General features: G+C 34.5%; 1 protein-coding gene across 1 annotated transcript in view; it reads left to right on the forward strand.

Annotated features, from left to right (window-relative positions):
- Positions 1-6658: 6658 nt before the first annotated feature.
- Positions 6659-16779, forward strand: part of LOC146730041 (uncharacterized) — a 58168-nt gene continuing 48047 nt past the window's right edge. Inside the window, exons 1-3 of the mRNA XM_085494396.1 lie at positions 6659-6728; positions 13836-13919; positions 14333-16017. Of these exons, the coding sequence (XP_085350522.1) occupies positions 13867-13919; positions 14333-16017 (1738 nt within the window). The 5' untranslated portion in view covers positions 6659-6728; positions 13836-13866. The remainder of the gene's footprint in view (positions 6729-13835; positions 13920-14332; positions 16018-16779) is intronic.

Below are 16779 nucleotides of genomic sequence, written 5' to 3' on the forward strand. Positions count from 1 at the left end.
AAAATCAATTGTATCCTTAAATATTTGGTGGCGGGTCGATGAATGGTTTGAAAATCAATTGTATCCTTAAATATTTGGTGGGTGTTCAATGAATGGTTTGAAAATCAATTATATCCTTAAATAATTGGTGGGTGTTCGATGAATGGTTTGGAAATCAATTGTATCCTTAAATATTTGGTGGTGGGTCAATGAATGGTTTGAAAATCAATTGTATCCTTAAATATTTGGTGCGTATTCGATGAATGGTTTGAAAATCAATTGTATTCTTAAATATTTAGTGGTGGGTCAATGAATGGTTTGAAAATCAATTGTATCCTTAGATATTTGGTGGGTATTCGATGGATGGTTTGAAAATCAATTGTATCCTTAAATATTTGGTGGGTGTTCAATGAATGGTTTGAAAATCAATTATATCCTTAAATATTTGGTGGGTGTTCGATGAATGGTTTGAAAATCAATTATATCCTTAAATATTTGGTGGTGGGTCAATGAATGGTTTGAAAATCAATTGTATCCTTAAATATTTGGTGGCGGGTTGATGAATGGTTTGAAAGTCAATTATATCGTTAAATATTTGGTGGTGGGTTGATGAATGGTTTGACAATCAATTGTATCCTTAAATATTTGGTGGGTGTTCGATGAATGGTTTGAAAATAAATTGTATCCTTAAATATATGGTGGGTTGATTAATGGTTTGAAAATCAATTGTATCCTTAAATATTTGGTGGCGGGTTGATGAATGGTTTGAAAATCAATTGTATCCTTAGATATTTGGTGGGTATTCGATGAATGGTTTGAAAATCAATTGTATTCTTAAATATTTGGTGGGTGTTCAATGAATGGTTTGAAAATCAATTATATTCTTGAATATTTGGTGGTGGGTCAATGAATGGTTTGAAAATCAATTGTATCCTTAAATATTTGGTGGCAGGTTGATGAATGGTTGAAAGTCAATTCTATCCTTAAATATTTGGTGGCGGGTTGATGAATGGTTTGAAAATCAATTGTATCCTTAAATATTTGGTGGTGGGTCAATGAATGGTTTGAAAATCAATTGTATTCTTAAATATTTGGTGGTAGGTCAATGAATGGTTTGAAAATCAATTGTATTCTTAAATATTTGGCAGGTGTTCGATGAATGGTTTGAAATTCAATTGTATCCTTAAATATTTGGTGAGTGTTCGATGAATGGTTTGAAAATCAATTGTATCCTTGTATATTTGGTGGGTGTTCGATGAATGGTTTAAAAATCAATTGTATCCTTAAATATTTGGTGGCGGGTCGATGAATGGTTTGAAAATCAATTGTATCCTTAAATATTTGGTGGGTGTTCAATGAATGGTTTGAAAATCAATTATATCCTTAAATAATTGGTGGGTGTTCGATGAATGGTTTGGAAATCAATTGTATCCTTAAATATTTGGTGGTGGGTCAATGAATGGTTTGAAAATCAATTGTATCCTTAAATATTTGGTGCGTATTCGATGAATGGTTTGAAAATCAATTGTATTCTTAAATATTTAGTGGTGGGTCAATGAATGGTTTGAAAATCAATTGTATCCTTAGATATTTGGTGGGTATTCGATGGATGGTTTGAAAATCAATTGTATCCTTAAATATTTGGTGGGTGTTCAATGAATGGTTTGAAAATCAATTATATCCTTAAATATTTGGTGGGTGTTCGATGAATGGTTTGAAAATCAATTATATCCTTAAATATTTGGTGGTGGGTCAATGAATGGTTTGAAAATCAATTGTATCCTTAAATATTTGGTGGCGGGTTGATGAATGGTTTGAAAGTCAATTATATCCTTAAATATTTGGTGGTGGGTTGATGAATGGTTTGACAATCAATTGTATCCTTAAATATTTGGTGGGTGTTCGATGAATGGTTTGAAAATAAATTGTATCCTTAAATATATGGTGGGTTGATTAATGGTTTGAAAATCAATTGTATCCTTAAATATTTGGTGGCGGGTTGATGAATGGTTTGAAAATCAATTGTATCCTTAGATATTTGGTGGGTATTCGATGAATGGTTTGAAAATCAATTGTATTCTTAAATATTTGGTGGGTGTTCAATGAATGGTTTGAAAATCAATTATATTCTTGAATATTTAGTGGTGGGTCAATGAATGGTTTGAAAATCAATTGTATCCTTAAATATTTGGTGGCAGGTTGATGAATGGTTGAAAGTCAATTCTATCCTTAAATATTTGGTGGCGGGTTGATGAATGGTTTGAAAATCAATTGTATCCTTAAATATTTGGTGGTGGGTCAATGAATGGTTTGAAAATCAATTGTATTCTTAAATATTTGGTGGTAGGTCAATGAATGGTTTGAAAATCAATTGTATTCTTAAATATTTGGCGGGTGTTCGATGAATGGTTTGAAATTCAATTGTATCCTTAAATATTTGGTGAGTGTTCGATGAATGGTTTGAAAATCAATTGTATCCTTGTATATTTGGTGGGTGTTCGATGAATGGTTTAAAAATCAATTGTATCCTTAAATATTTGGTGGCGGGTCGATGAATGGTTTGAAAATCAATTGTATCCTTAAATATTTGGTGGGTGTTCAATGAATGGTTTGAAAATCAATTATATCCTTAAATAATTGGTGGGTGTTCGATGAATGGTTTGGAAATCAATTGTATCCTTAAATATTTGGTGGTGGGTCAATGAATGGTTTGAAAATCAATTGTATCCTTAAATATTTGGTGCGTATTCGATGAATGGTTTGAAAATCAATTGTATTCTTAAATATTTAGTGGTGGGTCAATGAATGGTTTGAAAATCAATTGTATCCTTAGATATTTGGTGGGTATTCGATGGATGGTTTGAAAATCAATTGTATCCTTAAATATTTGCTGGGTGTTCAATGAATGGTTTGAAAATCAATTATATCCTTAAATATTTGGTGGGTGTTCGATGAATGGTTTGAAAATCAATTATATCCTTAAATATTTGGTGGTGGGTCAATGAATGGTTTGAAAATCAATTGTATCCTTAAATATTTGGTGGCGGGTTGATGAATGGTTTGAAAGTCAATTATATCCTTAAATATTTGGTGGTGGGTTGATGAATGGTTTGACAATCAATTGTATCCTTAAATATTTGGTGGGTGTTCGATGAATGGTTTGAAAATAAATTGTATCCTTAAATATATGGTGGGTTGATTAATGGTTTGAAAATCAATTGTATCCTTAAATATTTGGTGGCGGGTTGATGAATGGTTTGAAAATCAATTGTATCCTTAGATATTTGGTGGGTATTCGATGAATGGTTTGAAAATCAATTGTATTCTTAAATATTTGGTGGGTGTTCAATGAATGGTTTGAAAATCAATTATATCCTTAAATATTTGGTGGGTGTTCGATGAATGGTTTGAAAATCAATTCTATCCTTAAATATTTGGTGGGTGTTCAATGAATGGTTTGAAAATCAATTGTATACTTAAATATTTGGTGGTGGGTCAATGAATGGTTTGAAAATCAATTATATCCTTAAATATTTGGTGGTGGATCAATGAATGGTTTGAAAATCAATTATATCCTTTAATATTTGGTGGTGGGTTGATGAATGCTTTGACAAGCATGATTCACTGAAGGTATTTGCCACTGGAAATCATAAATACTGGTCTAGTTTACTTTATTTTTTCAACTTGCAAAAAAACTGATTTGCCGAGTAACCTACTGTATTTAAGCTTATTTTTCTTTCTGAACTATTTTCAAATCAAAGCAATGTAAAAATATACTGATGCTCTTGAGTGAATAATTTTGAAGCCTGTCACTAAAACTATGTGAATTGATACCGGTAATTGGATGGTATTACATCCTATCACTTTGTGTCAAATACACTTTATCACAACATCATTGATTGGCTGAAAATCAGCTGATCAAAACACGACCTGGGTCACAGAACCATATTTAGCCATATTATCCATTTGCCAGTGAACCACATTTTAACCATTTTTAGCACTTTTAGCAATATCAAACTGTACTGGTGTTAAAATACATTTTTGTGGCAGTATGACAAATCAGAATATATTCAGTTCCAGTCAAATCTAGGTCAAAGGGTCAAATTGCTTCAATATAATTATATATAATTAAATCAGAAAAATCTAGTAGTGAAATCTTAATGCCTCATACTTAAGTAAATACTTGCATGCCAGAGTTCAAAATTATCTTATGACCAAAACATTGTATATAAGTTTGTAATAACCAAATTGATAGAACATATAGTATTTCACTGACAATATGTAATCCTGACAATACATGTATGTGATTTCTCAAACTTTCTTTAACAAATCTCACTCCAACTTGGCACAAAGAACATGAACCTAGATAGGCACATCAATTATGTTCTAGTATTTTGTGATTTGATCTAATTTATATAGTAGATTGGCAGCCATTTTGCCTATAATCTTAAAATTGCAGTCTGAAAAAGTGTCGAGAACTATTTTCAGTCTGTATGTGTGTTTGTATATAATCACTACATTTTGTCAGTCTATGCACTTGCAGTCATACTACATTGAAATTGACATAGAGTGTACATGTATGTACAGTACAGTTCCTTCCTTCAACAAACATACAACATACACAATTTAGATTGCAGTTTGAAATCAAGCTAAGTTACCTTTAACCTTCTCACTACCAGACTTTCTTGACATAATCTTTCTATACTTTTTGACTCCCGTGTGCGAAGCACAAAAGGGAGTCTTTGCAGTTACCCTGTCTGTATGTCTGTATGTCTGTATGTCTGTATGTCTGTCTGTATGTATGTATGTATGTCACTTTTTTTGTTCCACCGTTATCTCAAGAACCACTAATCAAAATTTGGTGAAACTTGGTACATAGATGCTCTGGGATAATGCGCAGAGTTGATTAGGTTTTGGTAAAAATCTATGAATATTAATTATCTAATTTGCATGATACTTAGCTGATTTTTAGCTGTTCCAAGACTGTTCCACTGATATCTAAAGAACCACTCATTGGATTTTGATGAAATGTGGCACATGGATGCTCTGAACTAGTGCGCAGATTTGATTAGTTTTGGGTACAAATCTATGAATATTAATTACCTAATTTGCATGATAATTAACTGATTTTAAGCTGTTCTATGACTGTTCCACTGTTTTTTGGAGAACCACTCATTGGATTTCAATGAAACTTGGCACATGGGTGCTCTGAACTAATGCGCAGATTTGATTAGTTTTGGGTAAAAATCTGTTAATATTATTAATTACCTAATTTACATAATGATTAATCAATTTTCGGCTTTTCCACTGATATCTCAAGTACCAATCATAACATTTCAATAAAACTTGGTACATAGGTGTCATCTGACACTGCACAGACCTGATAGTTCTTAGGGTAATATCAGTACATATTAATTACCTAATTTGCATAATTAATTAATTTTCAGCTCTTGATATTTCGAGTAGTAATGATCATGTTTCAATGAAACTTGGTACATAGTTACTTTAGTTTTTGGGTAAATATTTGTGCATATTAATCATCTTATTAGCATAATTAGTTAATTTTCAGCTTTTCACCTGATATCTCAAGTACTAATCATCACATTTCATAATTACCTAATTTGCATAATTAGTTACTTTTTTGCTGTTCTATGGCTGTTGCACTGATGTCTAAAAACCACTCATTGGATTTCAATGAAACTTTTAAAGAGTACCCAGTAATTAATACTGATATCTCCAGTATTGATCATCACATTTGAATACAACTTGGTACATAAATGCTCTAGGACAATAGACAGCCTGATTGATTTTGGGTTAAAATCTGTTCATATTAATTCTCTAATTAGCATAATAACTAATATTTTTTGGTTCTAATCACATTTCAATGAAACTTGTGCATACCGTATTAGTTTTACACTTAAATCTGTTCATATTAGTTACCTTATTTGCATAATTATAATTATATATATTATAATTAAATTTGCATAAGTATAAGTAATTTTTAATTAATTTTTAATGTGTCTCCAAAACTCTCAGCACACGGGAGTTCTTTCTAAGCTTTCTTTGATTTCCTATATTCTTCAATATTTCTGAAAATCAATCCTTATTCTGAAGCCAACAGACATTTGAGTCAATTTTCAGTTTTTACTAAAAAAATTGGTTATTATTGTTTCAATCTTCTGAAGGAAAGTGCAGACTATAAACGGGACTATTTTGTGAATTTTTAATAAAATGAAGGGAACTGGGGTGAAAAAGTTAAGCCAGCTTGAAGCAGGCCGAATGATAAGTTACATTTGAACCATACTGTAAATGTACTTATACTGATCATAGAAATGGACAACCAGGGATACCGAACAGTGTGCATTCTTAATGCCTGTATTGTGTTTGTTATTTAGGATCAGAAAATTACATACACACCTACACTGAAATTGACTTACAAATTAATTTTCTTTTCACACATGTTGAATGTTTCAATTAAATCTTGACAACATTACAGAGACATTGGCCCAATTGATAACTCTGTGAACAATACTTAATATATCATCTAATAATGTTATCTCAGTTTACCTGTTATCTTACTGATAATGAGGTCACTGTTTTCCTTTTACCTTAGTGATGAAGAGATCACTGTGGTCACTTTAATATTGGGTATTGTATTGACACCAACTGGGATTAGTTTATTCTGCCGACAGAAGTTGCCAGTGTGATACCAGTTTAGAAGAACAACTTGGACCAACTTTATATATCTGGTAAGAACTTAACTTTTTAGCACTCAAGCTGTTCATAAAATATAGGTGATTTTCTGTTGTACATAGTGGCTGCATTTTTGCTATAATTAAATTACTTGAATGGACCTAATTTCTTTTTAAAAACTACCTGCCTGATCATTTTGATACTCAATACATGTTTGTTGGTATGAGCATACATGTGTAAACAGCATAAAAATATGAACTTGTCATGCATGTGAAAATAGTGGATACAAGCCCTGGGAAAGCCGATAGCTGAGACAAGTTGTTTACAAATATGTATACTTATTGCTGGGAAAGGATTGACCAGCTTTGTTATTAGTCCAAGAAAATTGTTCAGCTTGGAATGTGTCTGAACCCCTCATTAGTATGCAAGAATGTAGGAATGTACCAAGAAAATTGTTTTTCTGGAGTAAGTGCATGGAGATTTTATGAAAATGTGTGGATGTTAACAGAATGTTGTCGTTTGGTCACAGTTGTGCAATAAATGATGGACTATTTTGAGCGTAACTATAAAATGTGTCACCGAAGTACTCACATGTGTGCATGGATTCCAATTGTTTGTGCTGTGAAGAAACTCCATTAGAATTACACAAAGTATTGTGTAATTTGTAGTGAGAATATATTCAAATAGATTTATGTTTATGAATCTTGTTTCTTTTCAAAGCGTATTTGTATAATAAAATTGTTTATGAAAATGTTTTTTATATTTTTCCGATAGATTGAATTTACAAATGATGAGTTATTTTGTTATACCATCACTCGAATTATGTTTTACGAATTTCTGATAGTTTAGACTTTGTGTTCTTGCGAACGGGAAGGCATTTACTGGTGTACAGTGGACATCAATAAAAGCAAACTTATTTCGAAAGTTGTGAAATCATAGTTCTGTTTTGACATTATACGACTTGCAGTTTCCGTTTGATGGATTTTGCATGACTGGCCGTGTTATCGAACTGTAATATTATGTAAATCTGCCCCGGGAAAATCTGCAAGCAAAGTTTAAATTGCCATTTTCACGCTGCGTCATATCTGCCAAAACGTGGAGTTGCCATCGTCTCTTGTTTACTAACTCATTTAACTACATTTGTGTTCTTGACTGAAGTGATTTCCATTTACTTCGTCTGTTATAAATCAACTGTATTAACTTCTTTTGAACGTCCCATTGTGCCATCGGGATTATGTCTACTACACTCAGCGGTGTAGTGCATATCGATCTTCTTGTATGAAACGCACCCGAACCCGGAAATCGACGGCAAATCGGGATGGTTTCGTCACGTAATTTCTTACCTTGTTCTTGAACGTAGTACGCTTGGCTATGAACTTCCACATACCCACACTAATGGGAATAGTGCATATTGGGTAATATTCTATTGATCGTGGTGAAACAAACATGGCTGCCGTAATGCCTGTCGTTCGACTACATCGCTCGTGTTTCTCTTCCTTCTCTGTTTTCTTTGATTTTTTTTACTTCAATTAAACAGCGATTTGGCTGTGGTCATGCATTTAGTCATTGTTCTCATTGTTCATGATTATAATCCTATTGTTCAAATGTTCTCACCTTTCTAAAGACAAAAAACGACAGACTTTCTACAAGTCCCAGAAAAGGATTACCACTTTTATCAACGAGTTACTACATTCGTTGCGATGTTTTCACTGTCTAGTGCCTGCATATATAATATATTATTAATATTTAATATATACCTCTAGTCAAGGCAAGATATGTCAAGATAGAAGATAGAATTTTTATTTGGAACGTACCAATGAAATCTTGAGTAAAGTCCAAAAATAACAATAATAACAATAATGTGTTGGGCAACGTTCTGCAGAACTTCCAAGTGCTGAGTTTAAGTTCCACGATTGAAAAAAAATAAAATAACATACAGCTCCATACTATATCAGGCCATTGTTGTTAATATTGTACTCAGTTTAAAATGACAGCACTCCCAACTGAACACGCCGTATTATGTAATTGTACAGAATATTTCGTTGTCGACCGTTGTCACAGTCGTATCATATAAATTATGCCATTGTGCTTGTTGTGAATATTATTTAGCTGGTCCAACTGGCGTTGTAGCGGCGTTTATGATATATATTTTGCCGTTGTTAAAAAAATTTCTTTCATTAGTGATAAGCTCCTTGGCCACCGTTGGTCCCCGCCAACACAGGCATTTAACCGGGGTAAACCGGCGCTCATTTTTACCTTGCCTGTACCATCAAAGATGGAAGGGAAAGGTATATTGAGGGAAAGATTTTGAATAAAACTGGAAATTATGTCCTTTAAAATAATTAATTAAATAAGGCACCAATGTTTTTGTAAGATATTTACATCTTTTAAGGACATTCGGTAGACTGACACCCCAAAACTTGTTTGTATTCAAAATTAATTATGACAATGCATATTTATATTGAAACAAACTGATAAAGGGAATTATATTATGTAACAAAGGGCAAGGTCACCCGAGTTTAACTATGTTTCAGTGTTCCCCCTGTTCGGGACACTGCCAGGGTGGGGACACTGCCAGGGGATCCCCCGAAGGTGGAAGCAATCAGACAGGAAGTAGGCAGTTTACTGAGAAAGGGTGCTGTACACAGAATAGTTCAGCTGGCACTATGTCCGGGCTTCTACTCAAATGTATTTGTAGTACCAAAAGCTACAGGCGGCTGGCGTCCGGTTCTGGACCTAAGCATACTAAATCAGTATGTGCTTCTCGATTGGTTCCACATGGAGACACTCTTCAGCGTGCTACTCTCCATCCACCGGTTCAACTGGCTAGCCTCTTTAGACTTAAGCGATGCATACCTCCACATAGCGATTCACCCAGCGAGTTGCCACCTCCTTTGATTCGCCCACTTGGGTGCTCCCCTTCAGGTTATACACAGCACCCTACGTGTTCACCGGAGTGATGAAACTGGTAGTGCTGCTGCTCCACCAAATGTCGATACACATCAATCCGTACGTAGACCAGACAAGGGGTTATTAGCCAGACAAGTAAGGCTAACACAGGATTTACAACCAGTTGGGTTTTCTAGTAAATCAGAAAAAGTCCCATCCCAACCCGACTCAACAGTTGGTGTTTCTGGGCATGGAGTTTGACACCGATGTAAGCCTGGTTCGCCCATCTCAAGTGCATTGACTAGCGCTAAGCAGCCTAGCAGAATGCCAAGTCAGCATTCCTTCAGTGTCCCTCAGAGAACTAATGCGGTTTATCAAAATGATGATCGCTGTTCGAAGGGTAGTTCCCCAGGCCGCACTACGCAGCCGCCCGGTCCAATGCTTGTTATTGGAACACCGAGCTCACCTAAGGGAACTAGACAGGCGAGTACTGATCCCAGACCAAGCGAAGGAAACCCTGTCCTGGTGGTCGTTGCTGACCAACCTCGAACGGGAGGTCCTTTTGGACCAACTCGTCACAGCTATGAATCTGGTAACAGACTCCTCCCTCCTAGGGTGGGAAGCGCATCTATTGGACAAACAAACCCAAGGAATATGGCACCCGCAGTGGGTTCGGGACCACCATATCAACTGGCTAAAGCAGTACTCCTAGCACTATTAAGCTTTCTACCCGAAGTTCGAAACCACAGAGTCCTGTTGACGTGAAAAAAATCATTCCCCCACGACACTACAGATGTTGGGTAAGATTATTACATAGTCGATAAATATCCATCGGTCAGCACATCGATTACGAATTTCCGTGATGGAAAGCTTAGTACAGGGCTTTTTCGTCGCTGGTCCACATGATTGCATCGATCATGTGCCCGCCATTATTCTATTACGTCATTTAAGTAAACCGCCCTATGGTGCATAAATTGACATTTTTGATTGGTCGGGCGATTGACCTCGTGTTACGTTTTCATTATACCGGATTCGGTAAAAAACACAGAGTTAAGCGGCCATGTACCTTCTATAAATCTAACCTTGCACACATAATCTTGTACTGATGTGTTTTTTGTCCAAGAAAGACGTTCCCTTTCATTTAACCCCCAGTTAACTCTTTGCATCCATAGTATTTGTGAGAGTTAAATAATTTTTCGAACAAATGACAAGTAACTATATTGATTTGCGTCAAGCTGGGTGGCTCGAATTTAAATATCAGTGCATGAACCAAACGCGTGGTTATTAGAGTTCAGTCAAAATGTACGTGAATAATGCGATCGAAGTCTGCTGCCCAGAGTTTATTATATTATAGTAAAATTTAATTTGACGTATGGTATGTTTATGTTTGCGTAATTATTATGAATGCAACGCATTATCAAGTCGGTGATATTGAAATATTCACAGACCCAATACCCCGGGTTAGTGCCCTAACAATAGTTAAAAAAAAACTAATTATCATGAAAGCAATACATAACGAAGTACAGAGCCGGTACAATATTGTAAACAAATTTGCGTAATTAGAAAAGCAGTGCAGAGTTGCATACAAGTTGCGTAATTACAGTACCTTCAGATATAATAACAATTTTACTAGTTTGACGCGCGGGACACGAAAGAAAAATAGGTTGTTAAGGTAACGCGCCAGTTCAGTGCGTGACTTGGGGTCAAACTTCGATCAACACACACTTGATGTCAGCATCGCCGCGCAACAATTTTCGCAAAAAAGTACTTGTTCAATTGCGTCCCAAAATGATGTCGCTGATCACTCAGTTGTCGCAGCGTGTGTTGTGTCATATCCATGATGCACCTTGTTTCGACTTTGGCTTGCTTTTCCTTCTTAGTGATGCGACCTCTCACCAATGTATTAAAACACTTTGAATTTATACTTTGCATGATTATATTTGGTCAACGTGAAACATTTTTTCTAAACATTTTCTGAGACCATTTTTATCAACGCAGGGTTATTTTTCCCGATGAGATTGGCTTCGTAATATCTGCCATAACATCGCCCGGGTGATGCTTAGAAAAATAAAAAAGGCAGTGCTGCCAGACGGCTACTTTGTAGCCACGTGTTCATTGTTTGTTTGTGTACAGAGTGACCTTTGCCATTTCACTGTTTCATTTCAAGTGTAACATGGTGCGTGGTCCCTGACGCAGTCCGTGTTCTCTGCCCGACTATACGCCATGAATTGCGCTAGCCATGAGTCTCAGAGGCACTAAAAAAACGTCTTGTAATCGTGTTCATTCGAAAACAAAACAAATCACTAATAAATTTATGAAAACAGCTCTTTTTTGAATCGATCAAAAAGTATTCTTTTAATTCACGCACCAAAAACTAATAATTTCCGTTTTGACCCTATTAGTTCGTGCACTTGAAAAAATAATTATTTTTACTACCACGAATTAATCAAGTTTTTACGGCACAAGCCTGAATGCTTTGATACTTGGTGTATATGTACCTTGGGTAGACCTCTCTCAGATTTGTTCATTTCATGATGATATCTTCAATTCTCTAATTTTGGTGAATATTTTTGTAATTTTTGGTAAAAAGTGATATTTTCAACTTCTTGTTAAAAACCGCAAGTCCAATTGCTTTGATATTACACATATAGGTACTACATGTGGACCTCTCTCAGATGTGTTCATTTTGTAATGATATCTTTAATTCTCTAATTTTGGTGAATATTTTTGTCATTTTTGGTAAAAAGTGATATTTTCGACTTCTTGTTGAAAACCACAAGTCCAATTGCTTTGATATTACATATATAGGTACTACATGTGGACCTCTCTCAGATTTGTTCATTTCATGTTGATATCTTCAATTCTCTTATTTTAGTGAATATTTTTGTAATTTTTGGTAAAAAGTGATATTTTCGACTTCTTGTTGAAAACCGCAAGTCCAATTGCTTTGATATTACATATATAGGTACTACATGTGGTCGGCACTCAGACTTGTTCATTTCATGTTGATATCTTCAATTCTCTTATTTTAGTGAATATTTTTGGATTTTTTGGTAAAAAGTGATATTTTCGACTTCTTGTTGAAAACCGCAAGTCCAATTGCTTTTATTAGCTCCGCTGTTGACTTTATCGAGCGGAGCTTATCATATGAGTGATTGTCCATCATCCTCGTTGTCGTCCGTGTCAATGTTTTACTTTTTCGACTTCTTGAAAACTACAAACCTGAATGCTTTGATACTTGGTGTATATGTACCTTCGATAGACCTCTCTGAGGTTTGTTCATTTCATGTTGATATCTTCAATTCTCTAATTTTGGTGAATATTTTTGTCATTTTTGGTAAAAAGTGATATTTTCGACTTCTTGTTAAAAACCGCAAGTGCAATTGCTTTGATATTACATATATAGGAACTACATGTGGACCTCTCTCAGATTTGTTCATTTTGTAATGATAATTTTAATTCTCTAATTTTGGTGAATATTTTTGTCATTTTTGGTAAAAAGTGATATTTTCGATTTCTTGTTAAAAACTGTAAGTCCGATTGCTTTGATATTACATATATAGGTACTACATGTGGACCTCTTTCAGATTTGTTAATTTCGTGGTGATATTTTCAATTATCTAATTTTGATGATTATTTTTGTCATTGTTGGTGAAAAGTTGTATTTTTGACTCCTTGTTGAAAACAACAAGTCCCATTGCTTTGATACTATACATTGCTCATTTTCTAATGATATTTTCTGTTTTTTAATTGAAATGTGCATTGCTAACAGCGGAGCTATCTCAGCCGACCGGCTGCTTGTTTTCTTATTCTAATGTCATATTTCTCAATTTATATGAAGTTATATCCAAATCTATCTGTCTGACTACCTGTCTGTACTAAAAAATGTAACATTTATTTACTTTATTGGGGGTTATTGTGCGACATGTGTACATTCATACATATGGCATATTGACAGCAGATTGTGTGGCATGTTTAAGGATGCATATGACAGAGAATGTAGCATATATATGTAAGTAAGAAAACATGACCTGTATGCAGCGGAGTGCATGACATGTTGGTGGATGTGTGCCAAAAAAGTGTGGGGCAGGTCCTAATTTTCAGTCAGGATTACCATTAAAACCACCATTTGGCAAATCATGTGCCAGTGATCAGTGTTTGGGTGAGTGGTCAATGTTTTCAATAAACTAGCAAGTGAAAAACATGAATAATGAAAATATGGTCGGAATATACTGCATAGTCAGAAATTAAGCAATAACGATCAACACTTTCAGATTGCTGTTTTGCAAGGACATCTATTTTGCAATGAAGACTTTAATCCGGGGTCTGATACTGTACTGTTCTGTTTTTACAGCAAGGTAAGGTGGGAATGATTTTAATAATATACTAGAGATATTTGTGTGCACAGATTGTTACTACACTGTAACATCTATATTGAAATGAAGAATTCAATCCCAGGTGTAAAACTGTACTATTTATGTAATGTTAGCTTGAACAACAATTTTGCCTACCGGGGTGGGAGTGTGGTCAGGTATTTCAAAATCTGATTACATTTTCTAATTTTTGTGAATTTGTTTGTGATTTTCTACAGTATCTATGGAAAGCAAAAGTGCTGAACATATAAGACTACAGATTATTGGGGAAACAAATAAAATTAAAAGTTACAAAGCACTGTCAAGCCCATTTGTTTCATTTGGCATTCTACAGTAGATATAAGATGTACTATGTTTAGAGTGAATAATAACAACCTCTTACTTTTTTTCTTTGTCAGTTGTTTGACCAACCACTACTGTACGGGAGATCAGGGGTATGAACCACCAAATGTTCCAGGCATTCTATTTGTTTACGATTCATGGGAAACTGAACGATGTGGTCTGGATGGATTTCATGTAACTCTCGTCAAACATGTCGCAAATATATTATCATCGATGTACCATATTTACAGCACTGTACTTGAAGTGAGCAGAGAAAAATGCAGAAAGGCAGAAGATGAGAATATTCATTTGATTGAGCCAGCAAAGAAAAAAGCAAATTATTGTCCAAGTAGAGAGTGGTTCTTTCTTCATGATAGTTACTTCCCTGTTTTGAAAAGTATTAATATAAAACATGTAGTTGGATATTCACCAAGAACTGACAATGCTGCATTCACCATTCAAAATGAGCTTTTTAATGATGCAAGACTAATTTTAATTAACCATGTTTTGCCTGATGCATTTGAAATGAATGGAGAAATAGATGAATTGGTATACAAGGCTGCTGCAGCATTTATATCAATTGGACCCTTAATACATGAAGAAAACTATTTAAAATTGCAACTGCTAGGACTGGACGAAAAACCTCATGTAAAATTATATCCATTTCCATCAAAAATTTTCTTCAAAGAGAGTGTGGTTAAGGATATATTTAATGATAAAACAAAAAAAATTTATATTTCTACCTATGGACATTTTTTTCATCCTAATATTAAAGCTGTGAATGTATTAGGTGAAGTGGCAAACGTTTTTAAATCGTTGAAGCAGAGTCTTTCACTGAAGATTCTGTGCGTGCCAGATGAATTAGAGATTTTTGAGACAATAAATAATTTTGTTAGTAGCTCGGCCTTGCCACTTAATGATGTAACAACATATAGTTCATGTTCTCTGAAACAAATCTTGAGAACTTTGCGAGCGAGCCATCTTTGTATAATCCCCAAAATCGACATTGAATACAGTTTTGTAGGCATAGAAGCTATAGCATTGGGAGTTCCTGTCTTGGTTGATGAACAATCACAACTAGCAGCTTTTTTTGGAGAAGTGTTCAACAACACTTGGCAACATATTGACTTGTGGGAGTCTAAGATTGTGGAAAATACTTTCGAAAGTTGGGAAGAAAAAATTCGAAACAGCCTACAGTCTTTAAACATGTCTTGGCATAAATCAGCTGCTTTACGAGAAGAATTTAAAACAAGTTACCTTGTATCAAAAAGTTATAAAGAAGTCGTTGCATTGCTAAATCATACAACTATCAATGAGTGTCCAGAGTGTCCATGCAAATCATGTTTGCCATTAAAAGTACACTGTGTCTTCAATTCAACTAATTCGCAAACAAATTCTAAATCAAGTACTCCAACAAATTTCAATCATTGGTTGTGGAAATGCACAGACATTATTACTCAATTAACAATAAACAACAAAGATTACCAAGAGGAATTGGAATGTGCTGTCCAAAACAAGTGTTCCGCTATTATCCTAGGATACAAGGAAGGGAGTCTTATAATTTACATTACATTCCCAAATCTCTTTAGCCTATATGTATTCCAGGGCATTGTAAATTCAGGAACACTGGCAAGAGAATTTGACAAGATTTTAATTTCTGAGAAAATGAGGTATGAGGCAGCTCTACTGAACATCCCCTTTAAGCTGGATTTATCATATGATGAAGAGCAGTTCAAGTTACTTGCCACGTACTTAATAAATCGTAAGTTTAAATTACCATTTTTTTTTGCTATGCACACATGGAGGTACATGTGATGTTGTACAGATATATGTATGTAAATTGTGTCCCAATGATAAACCACTGGGTGGATTGGGATGCAATTTTGTAATTTGCATACTAATTTATTACTTTTTAGCTCCGCTGTTGACTTTGTCGAGCGGAGCTTATCGTATGAGTGATTGTCAGTCGTCGCCGTCGTCGTCGTCGTCCGTGTCAATGTTTTATATTTTTGACTTCTTCTTGAAAACTACAAGCCTGAATGCTTTGATACATGGTGTATATGTATCTTGCGTATACCTCTCTTAGGTTTGTTCATTTCATGTTGATATCTTCAATTCTCTAATTTTGGTGAGCATTTTTGTCATTTTTGGTAAAAAGTGATATTTTCGACTTCTTGTTAAAAACCGCAAGTCCAATTGCTTTGATACTACATATAAAGGTACTACATGTGGACCTCTCTCATATTTGTTCATTTCGTGATGATATCTTAAATTCTCTAATTTTGGTAAATATTTTTGTCATTTTTGGTAAAAAGTGATATTTTTGACTTCTTGTTAAATACTGCAAATGCAATTGCTTTGCTATTACATATATAGGTACTACATGTGATCCTCTCAGATTTGTTCATTTTGTGATGATATCTTCAATTCTCTAATTTTGGTGAATATTTTTGTCATTTTTGGTGAAAAGTGATATCTTCGACTTCTTGTTAAAAACCGCAAGTCCAATTGCTTTAATATTATA

The sequence above is a fragment of the Saccoglossus kowalevskii genome, chromosome 20 (genome assembly GCF_978046115.1).
Source record: "Saccoglossus kowalevskii chromosome 20, keSacKowa6.1, whole genome shotgun sequence".
NCBI classification, from domain to species: domain Eukaryota; kingdom Metazoa; phylum Hemichordata; class Enteropneusta; family Harrimaniidae; genus Saccoglossus; species Saccoglossus kowalevskii.